The 16,407-nt window shown below is 56.8% G+C and overlaps 1 protein-coding gene across 1 annotated transcript in view; it reads right to left on the reverse strand.

Annotated features, from left to right (window-relative positions):
• NRXN2 (neurexin 2) overlaps positions 1 to 16,407 on the reverse strand; it is a 369,827-nt gene that overhangs the window by 294,137 nt on the left and 59,283 nt on the right. Inside the window, exons 3-4 of the mRNA XM_045024465.1 lie at positions 11,823 to 11,840; positions 946 to 975 (exon numbers count right to left, since the gene is read on the reverse strand). Coding sequence (XP_044880400.1) covers positions 946 to 975; positions 11,823 to 11,840 — 48 coding nt within the window. The remainder of the gene's footprint in view (positions 1 to 945; positions 976 to 11,822; positions 11,841 to 16,407) is intronic.

The raw sequence follows: 16,407 nt of genomic DNA on the forward strand, positions 1-16,407 counted from the left end.
TCTGCTGGGAGCTGGGACACACACATGACCTTGGGTGTCAGTGTGAGGGTCTGTACCACCACAACACGTACACACCCTCATGTGTCATTTCAAGCTCCATACAGTCAGGACACACAGGCACACCCTCATGTTTTGCTGCCACGGGCCGTACCGCCAGTCCAAACATACACCCCCCCGTGTGTCTCAGCATGAGGGTCTGTACCAACAGGGATACACGCAGGACATGTATCCCCCTACAAGGGTCTGTATTGCCAGGACACGCACACATGCCCTCATGTCTCACTGCTAGGATCCATAGCGCCAGTCAACACATACATGCCCTCAAGTCTCAGTGTGGGGGTCCGTACCTCCAGGACACTCACAGGCACCTTTGTGTATCAGTGCAAAGGTCGATTTCCTCTTATGTGCCACACACAGGTGCCCTTGTGCATCATCACTAACTGCGCACAAGCAATGCTAAGCAAACACCAGTTAAAAAGGAGAGGCCAGATCCCAGGCTGGTGCAAATCGGCACACGTCAGCTGGTTTCAACACAGCTATGCTGATTTTCTCCTGGCTCAGGGGTCCACCCCCTGCCTTCAAAATCCCCCCACAGCCGTCACCATAGACACGGCTGCTAACAATCAGAGCATCGCCCTGAGCCACATGCTGTTTTCCCCTGCTTCACATTGCAGGAAAACAAGTTTTATCCTTTTGGCTTTGGCACATGCTTGACTCTCTACCACCCGGCTGTACAACACGGCTGTCCGAGCAAAACATCTGGGACCATGGCAGAAACCACCGCGAGTCAAGAGATGAATCAAGCGGATGGGAGGGAGGGAGAGAGGGAAGAAAAATAACCGGAAGAGAGAAATGAAGGAGGGATGGTGGGAAGATCAGGAGGGAGGAGTGGAAATTAAAACTTCTGTTTGTTGGGGTGAAAATAACAAAGGTAAAGTGTCATACCTTGGCTGTTTAACGTCAGATGAGCAGGACCTTGAGGGGAGAGGAAAAGATAAAAAGAAAGAAAGAAAAAAGACTAGTCATATAAACGCACAGAAAAAAGGAGGGTTTAATCTTTTTGCCACAATTTAAAAGCTGTTTTTAACTTGTGACAGACATCCAGGCCCCAGGGGGAGAGAAAAGGGGTGGGGGGAGAGAGAGAAAAGGGGTTCGGATGCCGAAACGGAGTGAACAAAAAAAAGAAAGGGAAGGAAAAACAGAGAGAGAACTCAAAAGCCCGGACAGATTGAACTGAAATTGAAAGAGGACAACAGAAGAGAGTCTGGGAGGGGTCTTTATTAGTCTCTTAAAAAAAAAAAAAGCATTCGGGGCCCCTCTGTGGCAGAGAGACGGGGAAATGCTTCTTTTTTTTCCGGTTAAACAATAAAATTAAGAAAAATAACAATGGAGAAAGAGACACAAACCAAGGCCTGAGAAGGCATGTAGGGGACGATGTTGCCTTTGGCGCCGGAGGGTCCCGCAGGAAGAGCTGGAGCGTACTGCTGCTTTGGGAGGCAAAGGGGTTAGTGGTGGGAGGTCACCAGGGCCAGCTGAGGACTGACTGGCCTCTCGCACCCTCTTGTGATTCAGGAGTGAGCCCAGTCAGGCGAGAGGAACTGCCCCCAGTGTAAATCAAGAGGAACAAACTCCCGGGCAGTCAGTGGGGAGGATTTTCCCCTCCTGCAGCCCAGTGGGAAGCAGGGATAACTGCATCACAATGAGAAGAGCTATGTACAGGTGTCAATCCGGAATCACTCCATGGAAGTTAGTGGAGCGAATTACCCTTTTGGTCACCTCGGTGTAAACCAGGAGTCACTCCAGGGAAGGCAGTAGTGCTGATTGCTCTTCCCCTCCCCAAGTCTGACACAGGAACACCGCCAAAGCCAGAGGAGCTACACACACAAAGAGTGAAAATCAGGAGTAATTCCGCTGCAGCCACCAGTGCAGGTTCCCCTCTCGCCCACCCAGCCTAGACCGAGTAACCCCATGGCACTCACTGGGGCTGGTTCCCCTCGTGCTCACCCCAGGGCAAATCAGAGTCACCCCGCAGGAACACAGGTGGCTGTTCCGGCACCAGCGGAGAGTCACTCAACACCAACAGCTTCGCTGCCAAGCACCCTTGCACCTCCGACACCTGCTGCTCCTGGGCATTTTTGCCACCCCAGCCTGGCACCCCCCAGTGCACAGAGAAAGGAAACACCGACTGAAGAGATGTGACCCTCGTGCATGGCAGCGTGGGGGGGCAGTTACAATACCTCATAGACATCGCTTACCCTGCAGGGCAGGAGACTCCAAATAAGGGGTAAGGCCAGGTACAACTCCACATGAGCTTCCCCCAACACGGGCCATCGCCCGTCCCTCCTTGGGGAAGCAGGGGCTGCTAGAATAGACAGGGACCCTGTGAATCCCAGGAGTCCCGAATTCCCAGGGCCGCCTAGAGGGGGGGGCAAGAGGGGCAATTTGCCCCAGGCCCCACAGGGGCCCCCACGAGAGTTTTTGGGGCCCCTGGAGCAGAGTCCTTCACTCGCTCTGGGGGCCCCCGAAAACTCTTACGGGGCCCGGGCCCCCGGAGCTTCTTCCGCTCCGGCTCGTCGGCGGCAATTTGGCGGCGGGGGATCTTTCCGCTCCGGGACCTGCCGCCGAAGTGCCCTGAAGACCTGTGGCGGGGGGTCCTTCCGGCACTTCGGCGGCAGGTCCCGGGCGGGGAGGTCTTCGGTGGCAATTCGGTGGCAGGGGTCCTTCCACCGCCGAAGACCCCAGGCCCCCTGAATCCTCTGGGCAGCCCTGTGAATCCCACCTCCACCCACCAGACCTCACTCGGCTCCCAGAGTCAGGAACTAAACCCAGGAGTCCTGGCTCCGAGCCTTGCCTCCTCTACCCCACTACACCTCACTCCCCTCCCTCTTGCATGACAGGATTGGGGGCCCCACCCTAACTCCTAACAAGGGTTCAGATGTCCGTTGCTATGGGCACTCTGGTTTCCCATCTGATTTTGGCTACTTATGGGGGTGGGGGGTTGGAAAGGAAACGGGACGGCTCATGGGATTTGGGTAGATTTCCCGGATCACACCTCAGTTCCTGGCCTGATCACTGCAACTCAGCTTCACATGCTGCATATGTCAGTCTGCGGTGGTGTAGAAGACTAGGGTGTGGGGATCAGCTGCTGAGATCCACCCAGCCCAGGATCTGCACTGCCTTCTGACAGAGCGTGGGGATAGATCCCTGGGGGTCCAGCTGCTGGAATCCACCCAGCCCAGACCCTGTGTTGCCTCTGGATAGATCGGTGTGTGGCAATCAACAGATCTCCTGGGATCAACTGCTAGGATCCAACATGCCTAGCCTCTGCACTGCCTAACGATACACTGTATTGGGGGGATAGATCCCCTGGGATCGACCACTGGGTCCAGCTCCTATGCTACCTTCCATTACAATAAATCAAACAGGAGATAAAGATCCTCTGAGATCCCATGCTGGGATCCACCCACCCCATCCTCCACGCTCCCTCCTGAGAGATCAGGTTGTGGGGGATAGATCTCCTGGGATCAACTGCTGGGATTCACCCAGGACCTGCACTGTCTTCTGACAGATTGGGGGACTAGATCCTTGGGATCAACCACTGGAACTCACCCAGACTAGGCTCCATGCTCCCTTCTGAGAGATCAGGGTGTGGGGGGTAGAGCTCCTGGGATCAACTGCTGGAATCCACTCGGCTCAATCCCCATGCTGCCTCCTGATAGATTGGGGTGTGAGGGGATAGATCACAGGGGATCCACTAGGCCAAGTGTCCCAACCCTCTCTCTGCCATGGAGGGAACTGTATGCACCCATTGTGTGGGGAGGCCAGGAGCAGAGGGTAGCTAATTCCCCACACAGCCCCTCCTTCTGCTCCTCTCCCACCCCTCGCCTGCGGGCGAGGATGAAGATGGGCAGGCAGGAGCAGGAGGCATTAATATTCCTCTCCCGCCCCAGCGCCTCCCGCGTCATTAATCATCGTGTGTGCTCCTCTCCCCGTGCCAGGCAGCTGCATTCAAGACATCAGGCAATTTCATGCAAATGGCATGGAGTCCTCTCTGCCCCACACCCAGATGCCCCATCCCAAGACGCATGCTCCCCCTTATCCATCACCACCCCCACCGAGCCCAAAGGCACCACTTGCAGCCTGTAGGGCTTATACCCTGCAGGGGCAGGAGAGTTTGACCTTCAAAGACAGGAGTCCTGGCTCCAAACTCATGCAGTCCTGCTCTAACCACTACACCCCACTACCCTCCCAGAGCCAGGGACAGAACCCAGGAATCCTCATGCCCTAACCCCTGGCTCAGAGGGGTGGAAAATGGGACATGGGGCCTTACCCCTCTGGAAAGCGCCAGCTCCGATCCAAGGCGGGGGTGGCTGGCGGCAGTGTGGGTTATACGAAGCTGCTATCCCTTCACCATCTTCCACAGGGTGATGTGAAACGAGTCTGTTGGGTATCAGCCCAGTAGGCCGTGCTGCTCAGTAATATCCCAACTGGCCACCTGGCTACTGGGGGCCGACTGCAGTCAGAGTCTTGACTCCACCAGACTGCACGTTGGGGACACTCTGCTGGGAGGAGTCTCTGTGTGGAGCAGGAGCTTGGGGCTGTGAGGGCTACAGTGGGGGAAGAGTTAATGGCCACAGTTCGGGGGGAGCTTGGGAAGGTGGGTGGGGGGCTACAGCAGGCTTCTGTGCAGATGTAAGGGCTGCAGTGGGGCCGGGGGAGGACTGAGGAGGGGAAAGAAGGATGGGGGTGGAAGCTGCACAGAGGCTGACAGGCCCAAACACCCCCCTCCATAGGCCTAGGCCTGGCACATTAGGATGCTGTCTGCTCTCCTCCTGTCACCATGGAGACCAGCTCCAAGGATCCCTCAGGCATGACGGTGGCAGCCATATTGTTCCAACACTACAGCTTCCCCCCAACACCAGGATGGGGCCCCTGTGGAGAGAAGGCCATGGGGGGAGGACAGTGTCCACTGGCACCACGAGAAGGAAGGATGAAGCTGGTGCCCCTCAATCCCAACCTGCAGCCCTGCTCTCCCAGCCACCCTCCCCCCACAGTAACGAGGAGACCCCAGCTCTATTATGCAGCAGCTTCTGGCAGTTGGAAGGCTGTAAATCACACCCAGCCCCCGCCGGGGTCCAACCCCAGCCTCCTTACTGGCAACTGCTCACAGCTGTGTGAGCACAGACAGCCAATGCTACCAGGATCCCCAAGCACCTGTGCCCTCCTGACACTTACCACACAGGCCCTCACTTGCACACGTGCCACACAACCCTCCCTCACACACTCACTTTACACAGACCCTCCCTTGCATGCATACTCCTACCTTCATGCCCCCATGCAGACACACACACAGTACACACCTCTCATGTATGTGCACCTGCCTAGCCTATGGACACAAACACACAGTGACACAGTCACATATGGGCACATGCCACACACACACTGCAACATGCCAACACATGCCAAACACAAATACAACAGAACATGGTGACATACTGGGGTATCTCACACACACACATCAGGACATCCTCGTACATGTACAACATGCTCCTACATGGGCTTGCACCTGCCCCGACATTCACCATCTGCAGCATGCACATGCACCTTTACAATCACAGCATGACACATGCACTGTTGAATATGCCACACAGCCTTGCACATGGCTGGAGATGGGATGTTGGGTGGGGAGGGCCAGGACTCTGAGGTGGCACTGAGCATTCTCTGTCCAGGTGTTGGCTGGCTCATTCTTGCTCATATGTTCAGGCTCTGACTGGTGGTCCACGTGGGTTCAGGAAGGAATTTTACCCAGGTCAGATTGGCAGGGCCTGGGGGTGGGGGGGTTGCCTTCCTCTGCAGTGTGTGGGCACAGGTCGGTTGCCAAGATCACCTGGGTATTTCTCACTTCATCGGCCTCAGGCCCTAGCGCACTCTGATCCCTCCTCTTCTCTGCCTGTGGCACAGAACAGTCTATTCTCCGGTGGGCTTTGGTCTCAGATGCCGGGTTTGGTGTGCGGGTGCTGGCCTGTGCTATACAGATCAGGCGGTTTCTCCTGGCCTTAAACCCTGTGACACTCACATCCTTACATCCTCCCTCGTGCCCCTACACACCCATTCACACACATCGGTATGCCACATGCACACACTTGGGTAGGTCCCCTCATACCTGATCTCCTTCACACCATCATGCACTCACACGTGTGTGCGCACTGCACATGCCCACCCACTCATGTATACAGGAGCCTGTGCTTGCCCACAGCAGCCTCGCTAGTGGGGTGGAGAGTGATTAATGGCCCCATCCACTGGCCTAGCCCAGGCACCCAGATAACATGCCCTGCATTGTCTCAGATCATGTCGGTTAATGACAGGCTCCTAATCGGCATGGAGCCGCGGCTCAGCAGATTAATAACAGTGCAGGGCCCCAAATAATGCAAATCACAGCTCAGGTATTTGCATAACACGAACTCATTGGTTCCAATCTCCATCATTTGCATATTGATACTCCATTGGTCCCAATGGCCCCTATCATTAGCTAACACCAGCCCACTGGTTCTAATACCCCTTTCATTAGCAAAACACCAGCCCATTGGTTCCAATGCCCCCCCTCATTAGCATAACACAAGGCCATTGGCCCTCAGGAGTTTGGATGCTGGGGGGAATAAGGGCAGGGGGACTGAGTCATGGACTAATGGGGTGGGAGCTGCAGCTGTATGGCCCAGCCTTCAAATGGGGAAAGCTAGGAAAGGGAAATCCATTGTGTGGGAGGGGTGGGGGGTTGTGGGGCATGGATGGGAGGTGCAGGGAGCCAGAAGAGGCATGGCAGAGGTGTGTGTGCACACGCATGTGAGCATGTGCACATCTTTCATGCCAATGATGTGCGGGCCAAAGGATGCATAGGACTGCTTTCTCTGCACATGCAAAGGAAAGGTGGGGCCTATCGTACAGACTCTGCACACAGGTGGTGTGGGTTCAAAACACAGGCAATATACACATGCACTCACACAGACATGAACATACAAGCACACACACAGAGACATGCACACCCCCATGGGCAGCACCTGCTCCAAACACAATACATGCAGAGGAGACAGGCATCTCATTTCCCATGCAGACATATGCAGGCTCCACAGGTGGCATGTTCTTTGTGTTTGTCCATATATTGCTAAGCAGAGCACAGCTGTATGCATGTTCTCATCCCACACATGGGGGACACAGGAAAGGGGGGTGCTCCAACACATTCACCCACAGCCATATTCTGCACACACAGAAACCACGGGAGGTGCATGTTCCACATGGCATGCTCACTCATATACACACACGGAATACTCAGGAAGCACATCATGCATCCAACATGCTTACACACAGATGTGCTACACGAGCCAAACACACAGGAGAGGCACGTTCCATGCAAAACATTCACCCACAAGCAGGGGGGAATGCACAGAAAACACGCAGGAGGGCTATATTCCACATGGCACATTTGCACACCTATTCTTTACCCACACAATGCATGGGAGGCGAGTGTCTGTGTGCACTGACAGGTGGGCAGCCCCCCATGCCCAGTGGCACAGGTTCTACACCCCCCGCGCACACGATACCTAGGCTGCTGTGCCCATACTATTGTCTGTGCAAACCAAGTACCTCCCCTATAACGTAACTCACCCTGCCATTATGCCCCCTGCCTCTTCACCAGTGGGAGGGGGGGGCTGCAGCACCCAAGTCCCCACCCCTCTCTTTGGCAATTCCCTGTTCTGAGCAGACACAGCATCAAGTCACCATGCTGCTAAATCTTATCTCCCCAGCACAGATGCCTGTCCGTCCCCCACACTGCAGCACATAGCACCAGGAGGTGCCAGGACACACACACACACACACACACACACACACACACACACACACACACACACACAGAGTCTGTACCCCCGCACACACACAAAGTCAGTGCACGCACACAATTTGTAACCCCCGAAAAGAGACACACACACACACACACACACAGACAGCTGCGCCCCTACACAACCGCAGGGAGACAGCCAGTCACACACACACACACACACAAGGCCAGTCACTTTCTCCCCATTAGGCCACCGAGGGACAAAATGGTGGCAGGATACAAGAACAGACTGACACACAAACACCCACCCACACAAACTCACACAGGCGCTGTGTGACGACACAGCAGCAGACTAGAAGCAGGGGAGGGGGGAGACACAAGCAGGGACACATCATCCCCCCAAAGAGTTAGTCCCATTCCCCTCTCGCACACACACTGCATCCAGGCTCCACTAGAGATACACAACATCCCCCTGCTCGTGACACGGGCACAATCACACTCCAGGGAAGCAGCCCCCAGAGTGCCCAGCCTCCACCCTGAAACACAACCTGCTCCACCAACCAGCAACACCCACTCCTCTCCCAGAGCTGGACTAGAACCCAGGAGTTCTGGCTCCCAGCTCTAAGCCCACTCTTGCATGGAGTGGGGGGGAGATGGTCTCCGGGTGGGGCGGGGGGGTGGATTGCAATGGGGGTAGGCAGCATGATCTCCGTGGGTGGATGTGGGGCACGCTGAAGCAGGGTCTCTGCAATGGGGGCAAAAGAGAGCACATTAGAGGGGAGCATGGTCTCTAAGCTGGTGTATCTCAAGATGGCTGCTCGGGGACAAGCCTCACACAGCGAGTGAGGGCGAGGGGGCAGAGAAAATACAGGCAAGAGGCTTCCCCTCACAGGTCCCCTGAGCCTCCCAAGCTCCCTGACACACACCCACGGCTTCCCTCAAGCCCTGGGAACCCTGCAACTGCCAACCCCTCTCCTTTGCCCATTATTTACTGCGGCACTCAGCCAGCCAGCTGCCAGGGGGATTGTGGGAAAGGAGCAGTGAGGCATTGGCTGGATTCCCCCCATGCTTGGGGACGCCTGGGTCTGCTTGCAAAACGGGTGCTATCTACACCCCAACTCATCCAGTCCCAAACTCTCCTCCCTGGAGCACACCAGCCCACTGGGGGTCAGCCTCCCAAGCCCAGCCCCCTATGGGCCCAGAGCCCTCCCATTCCCATACACAAATCTCCCCTGCCCTCCATACATACTCCAGCACAGCACAGCACCCATTCCGCATGCCGCACTGCCCCTGTGTTCTGGGAAGACCCTACAGTAACAGACTTGGGAGGGTAGCCGCAGTGCTTCTGGAGACCCTACAGTAACACACCAGCTCACACAGCTCCAGCACACCCAGGAGACCCTACAATAACACACCTGCCAATGCAATACGAGATGGGATTTGGAGAGAGAAATGGCTGCTGCCCTGAGCTCCCAGCTGAGGTTCAGCATGAATGGAAAAAACGAATTTACCCAGCAGGCAGAGAGCCAGGGACAGAACGGGGACTGTCCAGTTCAAGGGGGCAGAGAATGGGATATGGGGCCTTTCCTCTGTGGCGCGGGGCACCTGCTATGACCCAGTCCCAGTGTGTGTGTAGGAACTGACTGGAGAGCTCTGGGGGAAAAGAGGAATGAGGGGCAGAGTGTGTGTGTGGGGGGGGGGTCTGGAGAGCAGTGTGTGGGAATGAGGTGCCGGGGATATTTATACAGGCATCCCTCACACAGTGCTGAGATGCAGATGCCTGTGGAGTGGGCTGCAGGGTCATTTATGCTGGGATCCCTTGCCCAGCACTGAGATGCAGCCCCCCGCATAGGAGTTGTTCATAAAGGGATCCTGTGGGGGAGGGGGCAGGGTTTGGAGTTGCACTCCCTAGATACTCTGGGATGCCTTCTTGGCCCTGGTAACTGGGCGAGGGGATGGGGAGATGGGTTGGGGGGCCAGGTTCCCCCATGGGGATCAGGTGGCCTTTCCCATCTGGGACCACAACTGAGAAATCAAATATACAACACACACACCCCTCACAGACACAGCTTGTATTTACAAGCAACACAACACACATCAACATCCAACAGAGCACACATACACACAGGGCGGGTGCAAGGATGTTTTGCGCCCTAGGTGAAACTTCCACCTTGCGCCTCCCCCCACGAGCCCTGTGGCAGCTCTCTGCCCCCCCTCCACCCTAAGGCGCCCCCCCTCCCAGCAGCAGCCCCCGCCCTGAGGCGCTCCCCGCAGCCCGGGGAGCCGTGCGGCAGCTCCCCGCCCCAGCTCACCTCTGCTCCACCTCCTCCCCTGAGCACGTCACCCCGCTCTGCTTCTCTCCCTCCCAGGCATGCGGTGCCAAAGCAGAGCGGGGCAGCGTGCTCAGGGGAGGAGGCGGAGCAGAGGGGAGCTGGGGCAGGGAGCGGTTCCCCTGCATGCCGCGACCCCCCTTACTTGCTGCAGGCAACCCTCCCCGTGCCCTCCTGCCCCAGGTCCCTCCGCCTAAATGCCAATGACGACCAGGGCGGCTGAAGATCCGGTCGCCGCAGTCGCTGCCAAAGGACCCGAAATGCCGCCCCCCAAATGCTAGCACCCTAGGCGCCTAGGTCGCCTAATGGGTTGCACCGGCCCTGCATACACATTGTACTTACACACACACACGTGCCCCATACACACACACCCCACTCCCGAACTCTGAGCACGTACACCACTCATGCACTCTGCACACACACACACCACCAACAAAGCACTCTGCATAGACACACACACCACTTGCACTCTGAGCAAGCACACACCACTCATGCACTCAGAGAATGCACATGCACACCATTCACACACACTGAGCATACACACACACCACTCGCACTCTGAACACGCACACACACACGGTGCTCGTGCATGCTCACTGTACACACATTCACAATGCAGTCATACATACCATATACCCACCCCACACCTCCCACATGCACTCACATCTGCACACAACCTCCACAGACTCACCTCCATGCACTGTTCTTACCATACAGCACACACGCACTGTACTGACACACCAAAGCACCCTGCCCACTTTAACTCCCCGTGCAACCCATCCCCCAATTACTGCATGGGGGACAGACAAGGGCAACACCCCCTCCCCATACCACCCCTCTCCCTGGTCTCTTAGACAAGCTCCACAAAAATCACAATCAAATCAAGGTCACAACCCTGCCTCCAAATGCCAAGGCTACATCCACAAGCGAGACAACCCCTCAAGGAGCAGGGAGAAAGGGGATGATCCAGAGCCCAGGGAGGAGGGGCTTGGGGGCAGGAAGGAGGGTGGGAAGGCCTCAGAAGTGGGGGTGCCTTCTAATTTGTGTGTTGCAGTCTATTCCACCCCCAGGGCAGGATCACCCCCTACAGACTATGCCAGCCTAGGAGCGCAGTGGGCTGTGTTTGTGGGGATTGGGAAGCTCTCCATCCCAATATCTCCATTCTGATCCAGTCCTTCCCCAACCCCCTCGGTCACGTACAGGATCCAACACATACACCCACCCCGCCCCAGCGACAAAGCAGTGTATGACCCCTCCTCGTGTGGGGCAAACAGCCACAGAGACAGACTGCTATTACTGTGCTCTTACCCCCCACACTGAGACAAACCCTGGAGGGCTGGGGGGACCCCAAGACAACCGGCGATGCCTGGCTGTAGAGGCAACCCCGAGACAGACATCCCGGCAGTAAGTGACCGCTTGGGATCCAATTCACCATCATGTAGGGAGAGCACAGAGTTAGGGCGCTGTTGCAACGAACACAGGGGAACCCCAACCCAGTCACCCAGGAGCCCCCCAAGTCCAGGCACTTCTCAATGGACCCCCACAGGGCGAGGGAGCAGGAAATAGCCCCCCCCACAGCAAGACATTAATTTGCTTCTTGTATCATGGCCCCAACCCACGCCATCCACAGCCAGCATAGAGAACGCAAAGGGGTCACTCACCTTCCATCGTGTGCTCTTCTGCCAGAGACACCGCCACAGATGCAGCCATACAGACACACAGAGAGAGAAAGAGAGGGAGTTAGTGAAGGGGGGGCCAGGCCACCAGCATAGGCACACACTTATAGATAACTAGGTAAAGAGACCATAGGGGGCAATGCTGCCCCCCGGGGGGGGGTGGGGATAGACCATAGGGGGCCACGCTGTCCCTGGTGGGCAGGGATAGACGGTAGGGGGCCATGCTGCCCCCGGGGGGGGAGGCGGGTAGACCGTAGGGGGCCATGCTGACCCCTAGGGGACGGGGATAGATGGTAGGGGGCCACGCTGCCCCTGGTGGGCAGGGATAGACAGTAGGGGGCCATGCTGACCCCTAGGGGGCGGGGATAGACGGTAGGGGGCCATGCTGACCCCTAGGGGGCGGGGATAGACAGTAGGGGGCCATGCTGATCCCTAGGGGGTGGGGATAGACAGTAGGGGGCCATGCTGATCCCTAGGGGGCGGGGATAGACAGTAGGGGGCCACGCTGCCCCTGGTGGGCGGGGATAGACAGTAGGGGGCCAAGCTGCCCCGGGGAAGGGGGAAATAGGCTGGAGCAGCACAGTATGCTGTGTTCTCCAATCCCCCAGTCTTGCCCCCCAGTTTCCCCACTGTGGGCTTCTTCCCCAGGGCAGTGGGCAGGACGGGAGCCAAAGGACCATGGTGGGGATCTCCATGCAGAGCCCTCACTCTGGCCCCCAGACTCCCCAGGATTGGGTTGGCAGGGTCTGGGGTCCCAGCTTACAGACACTAAATCTCCCTCCCCTGCCCACCACAGTGCCAGAGACATTGGGGAAAGGGCTTAGCGGGGGGGGAGGGGTGACAGGCCAAACCAATCATAACAGGACAAGATCTGTGCAAGCCAATGCCCCCTGGTGCCCCTCACCCCACCCACATCCCCGGCTATCACAGCCTGTGCTCCATACCCAGCTCTGCCAGTGCCCCTCACCCCCACCCACAGCCCCAGTCATCCCAGTCTGGGCTCCACACCCAGCTCTGCCAGTGCCCCTCACCCCCACCCACATCCCCGGCTATCACAGCCTGGGCTCCACACCCAGCTCTGCCAGTGCCCCTCACCCCTAGCTCTCTCAACATGGACCCATCCCAGCTCCCTTCCCCCTCGCAGTGCTGCAAACCCCAACCCCTGCTGGTGATCCCACTCCCTGACTCCAGCCCCACATGGTACCCTGGGAGCCCACGGAGCGGAGGTGGGGGCTATTTTGAAGGAGCTGGGTTTCATAGATTCATAGATTCTAGGACTGGAAGGGACCTCGAGAGGTCATCGAGTCCAGTCCCCTGCCCTCATGGCAGGACCAAATACTGTCTAGACCATCCCTGACAGACATTTCTTTAACCTACTCTTAAATATCTCCAGAGATGGAGATTCCACAACCTCCCTAGGCAATTTATTGCAGTGTTTAACCACCCTGACAGTTAGGAACTTTTTCCTAATTTCCAACCTAAACCTCCCTTGCTGCATTTTAAGCCCATTGTTTCTTGTTCTATCCTTAGAGGCTAAGATGAACAAGTTTTCTCCCTCCTCCTTATGACACCCTTTTAGATTCCTGAAAACTGCTATCATGGCCCCTCTGTCTTCTCTTTTCCAAACTAAACAAACCCAATTCTTTCAGCCTTCCTTCATAGGTCATGTTCTCAAGACCTTTAATCATTCTTGTTGCTCTTCTTTGGACCCTCTCCAATTTCTCCAAATCTTTCTTGAAATGCAGTGCCCAGAACTGGACACAATACTCCAGTTGAGGCCTAACCAGTGCAGAGTAGAGCGGAATGACTTCTCATGTCTTGCTCACAACACACCTGTTAATGCATCCCAGAATCACGTTTGCTTTTTTTGCAACAGAATCACACTGTTGACTCATATTTAGCTTGTGGTCCACTATAACCCCTAGATCCCTTTCTGCCATACTCCTTCCTAGACAGTCTCTTCCCATTCTGTATGTGTGAAACTGATTGTTCCTTCCTAAGAGGAGCACTTTGCATTTGTCTTTATTAAACTTCATCCTGTTTACCTCAGACCATTTCTCCAATTTGTTGATTGGGCTAGATTCAGAAGCTGCCTTTGATCTGCGGGAGGAGCCCCGTCCTTGGCTGGGATGTGAGCCCTGCACAGAAGGACCTTTTGATGATGTAAACACCTGGCTAAGCTGCTTTGGTGGGGCTACACAGTAGGCAGGAGCCATGAGCTCACTCATCTTCACGGGTGCCCTCCCTGGGAAAGGGCCAGGACTCCTGGGTTCTATTCCCAGCTTGTGGGGAGTGGTGTCTAGTGGTTAGAGCAAGGGGTGGGGCTGAGCCAGGATTCCTGGGTTCTCTCTCTAGCTTTGGGGAGGGAGTAGGAGCCAGTGGGTGAGTGTAGAGGGCCAGGTCTGGAAGCAGAATGCCTGGGTTTGATCCTTGGGCTTTGCACAGAGCTCAATATAGGACAGACACTTTCTATTGCAACTAAATGTTTTGTGACCAACCTTTATTATTTCTTTATTCCTTTCCTAACCATTCCCAGACTCACTGAGTGAGGAAGCGTGAGGTCTTCTGGCACCAGGGCTGGGATGGCAGAGGGCTGCAGGTGTGCCCTGAGGAGCACTGGCAGAGCTCGGGGGGAAGCCCAGGGCTGGGTTAGTAGTGGGCTGCAGGTCAGGACCAGAGGGCATCAGCAGGCCTGGGGATGGAGTCCTGTGCTGGGATAGCAGGTGCTGCAGACTCAGGCAGGCCTCACCTTGTGACCACGAGGGATGGAGTTTGGGGGCCTGCTGAAGGAAGGCCGTGTCTGAACAGAGTGTGACCAGCCGCGCCCCCCAGACACAACACATGGGGCAGGGCCCAAGGCTCCCACCCCTCAGCACAACCCTTCCCCTCCTACAGAACGGAGCCAAACCAACAAGTAAAGCAATTCATAACAACAGACTAAGGCAAGGAGCTCACAGCCAATAACTGGGGCCAACAGGCTAACCGCAGAGCCCTCCCCCCTTCCACGCTGGCACCGATGGACCCACCTCCAGCTGTCAGAACCAGGGACAGCAGCCAAAACAGCTAAGGGAGAGCGACACAGCTCCTCCGGTGCCCTCAATCATAACCCACAGCCCCCTGCCATCAGGAGTGGCGCCAGAGTTTCTGGCACCCTAGGTAGAATTCGGCGGGCGGCATTTTGTGCGCTCCCCACGGGGCGCGTGGGAGCTTCCGGTTCCACTCCCATTGCGCCGCCGAAAAAGGACCCTCCACCAAAATGCCGCAGGCGACAGTGGCAGTCATTGAGCTGCTCAATTGCCTGCCGCTCTTTTCCGCGGCACGTTGGCAGAAGGTCCTTCTTCGGCGGCGCAACGGGAGCGGAACCGGAAGCTCCTGTGCGCCCCGTGGGGAGCGCACAAAATGCCACCCCCCCGAATCCTGGCGCCCTAGGCGACCGCCTAGGGTTGCCTAATGGAAGCGCCGGCCCTGCCTGCCATCTGAGCCCAGAACTCATCCGCCAGAGCCCTACCAGTGACCCTCAGTCCCAGGCCTGGGCTCCCCACAGCCCTGCCAGCCCCCCCAATCCTGACCTGCAGCCCACTGTGATCCCAGCTCTGGACTTCCCCCCATATCTTTGTTGGTGCCCCTCAGTCCTGACCCACACATACCGATCCCGCGACACACACACTCACACTCACACTCTGCTCTCCATAAAATGGGGCAGAGTCAGGAATGCTCTGCCCATGTCTCCCCACACCTGCCTTTGCTCCCTCCAATGGCTGCACTCCCACCAGCAGTTCCCAGGGACTGATCACCCCTTGCCCCATGCAACATTATTAACTCTGTATGCAAACGGTCGGGGGGGCAGGGGGGGAAGGCTCAAGCGTGGCTCTGTGCTCTCTTCCCCTACAGCCAGGTGCTGGGGTTGTGACAAGAAGTCTGCTGGGTCAGTGTGTTGGAGGAGGGGTCATTCTCTTCCAAACCCCTCTGTCAAGGGGGGGCTGCAGTGGAGTAAGTGCTTAGAGTCTCCCAATGCACCCCCCAGCATCCCCCAGATACCTCCCACAACAGACACCCCAATGCACCCCACATACCATCCAGACACCTCAGATATCTCTCACCACAGACAGCCCAATGCACCCCATATACCCCCACCAGACACCCCAATGCATCCCAGATACCCCCACTAGAGACCCCAATGCCCGCAACTCTGTGCATGGCAGGGTGGGGAGGGGTACCGAGGCACCAGGCCCCTCTGGATCCTCCTTAGTGATAACTGAGCAAAATGAGCAGGGCGGGTGGCAAGAGCTGGTTTCCCTGGCAACCCCAAACAAAAGGCTGGCCAGGATGACATGGGCTCTAACACATGGCGGGAGGAGGATGGAAAAAAGGAGGCATCCCCAACCAAATCTACTCCTCCCCTGTCACCCTAGGGGGAGCCAGGACTCCTGGGTTCTATCCTCAGTCCTGGGCAGAGAGTGGGGCCTAGTGGGCGCCTGGGAGCTAGGACACCTGGGTCCCAGCATGACCTGGGATGAGACCCTTCCCCTCTCCATGTTGTGCAGGATGCTCTGTGGGAGGGAAGGGGCCA

This window comes from Mauremys mutica, chromosome 7 (assembly GCF_020497125.1).
Source record: "Mauremys mutica isolate MM-2020 ecotype Southern chromosome 7, ASM2049712v1, whole genome shotgun sequence".
Lineage (NCBI taxonomy): Eukaryota > Metazoa > Chordata > Testudines > Geoemydidae > Mauremys > Mauremys mutica.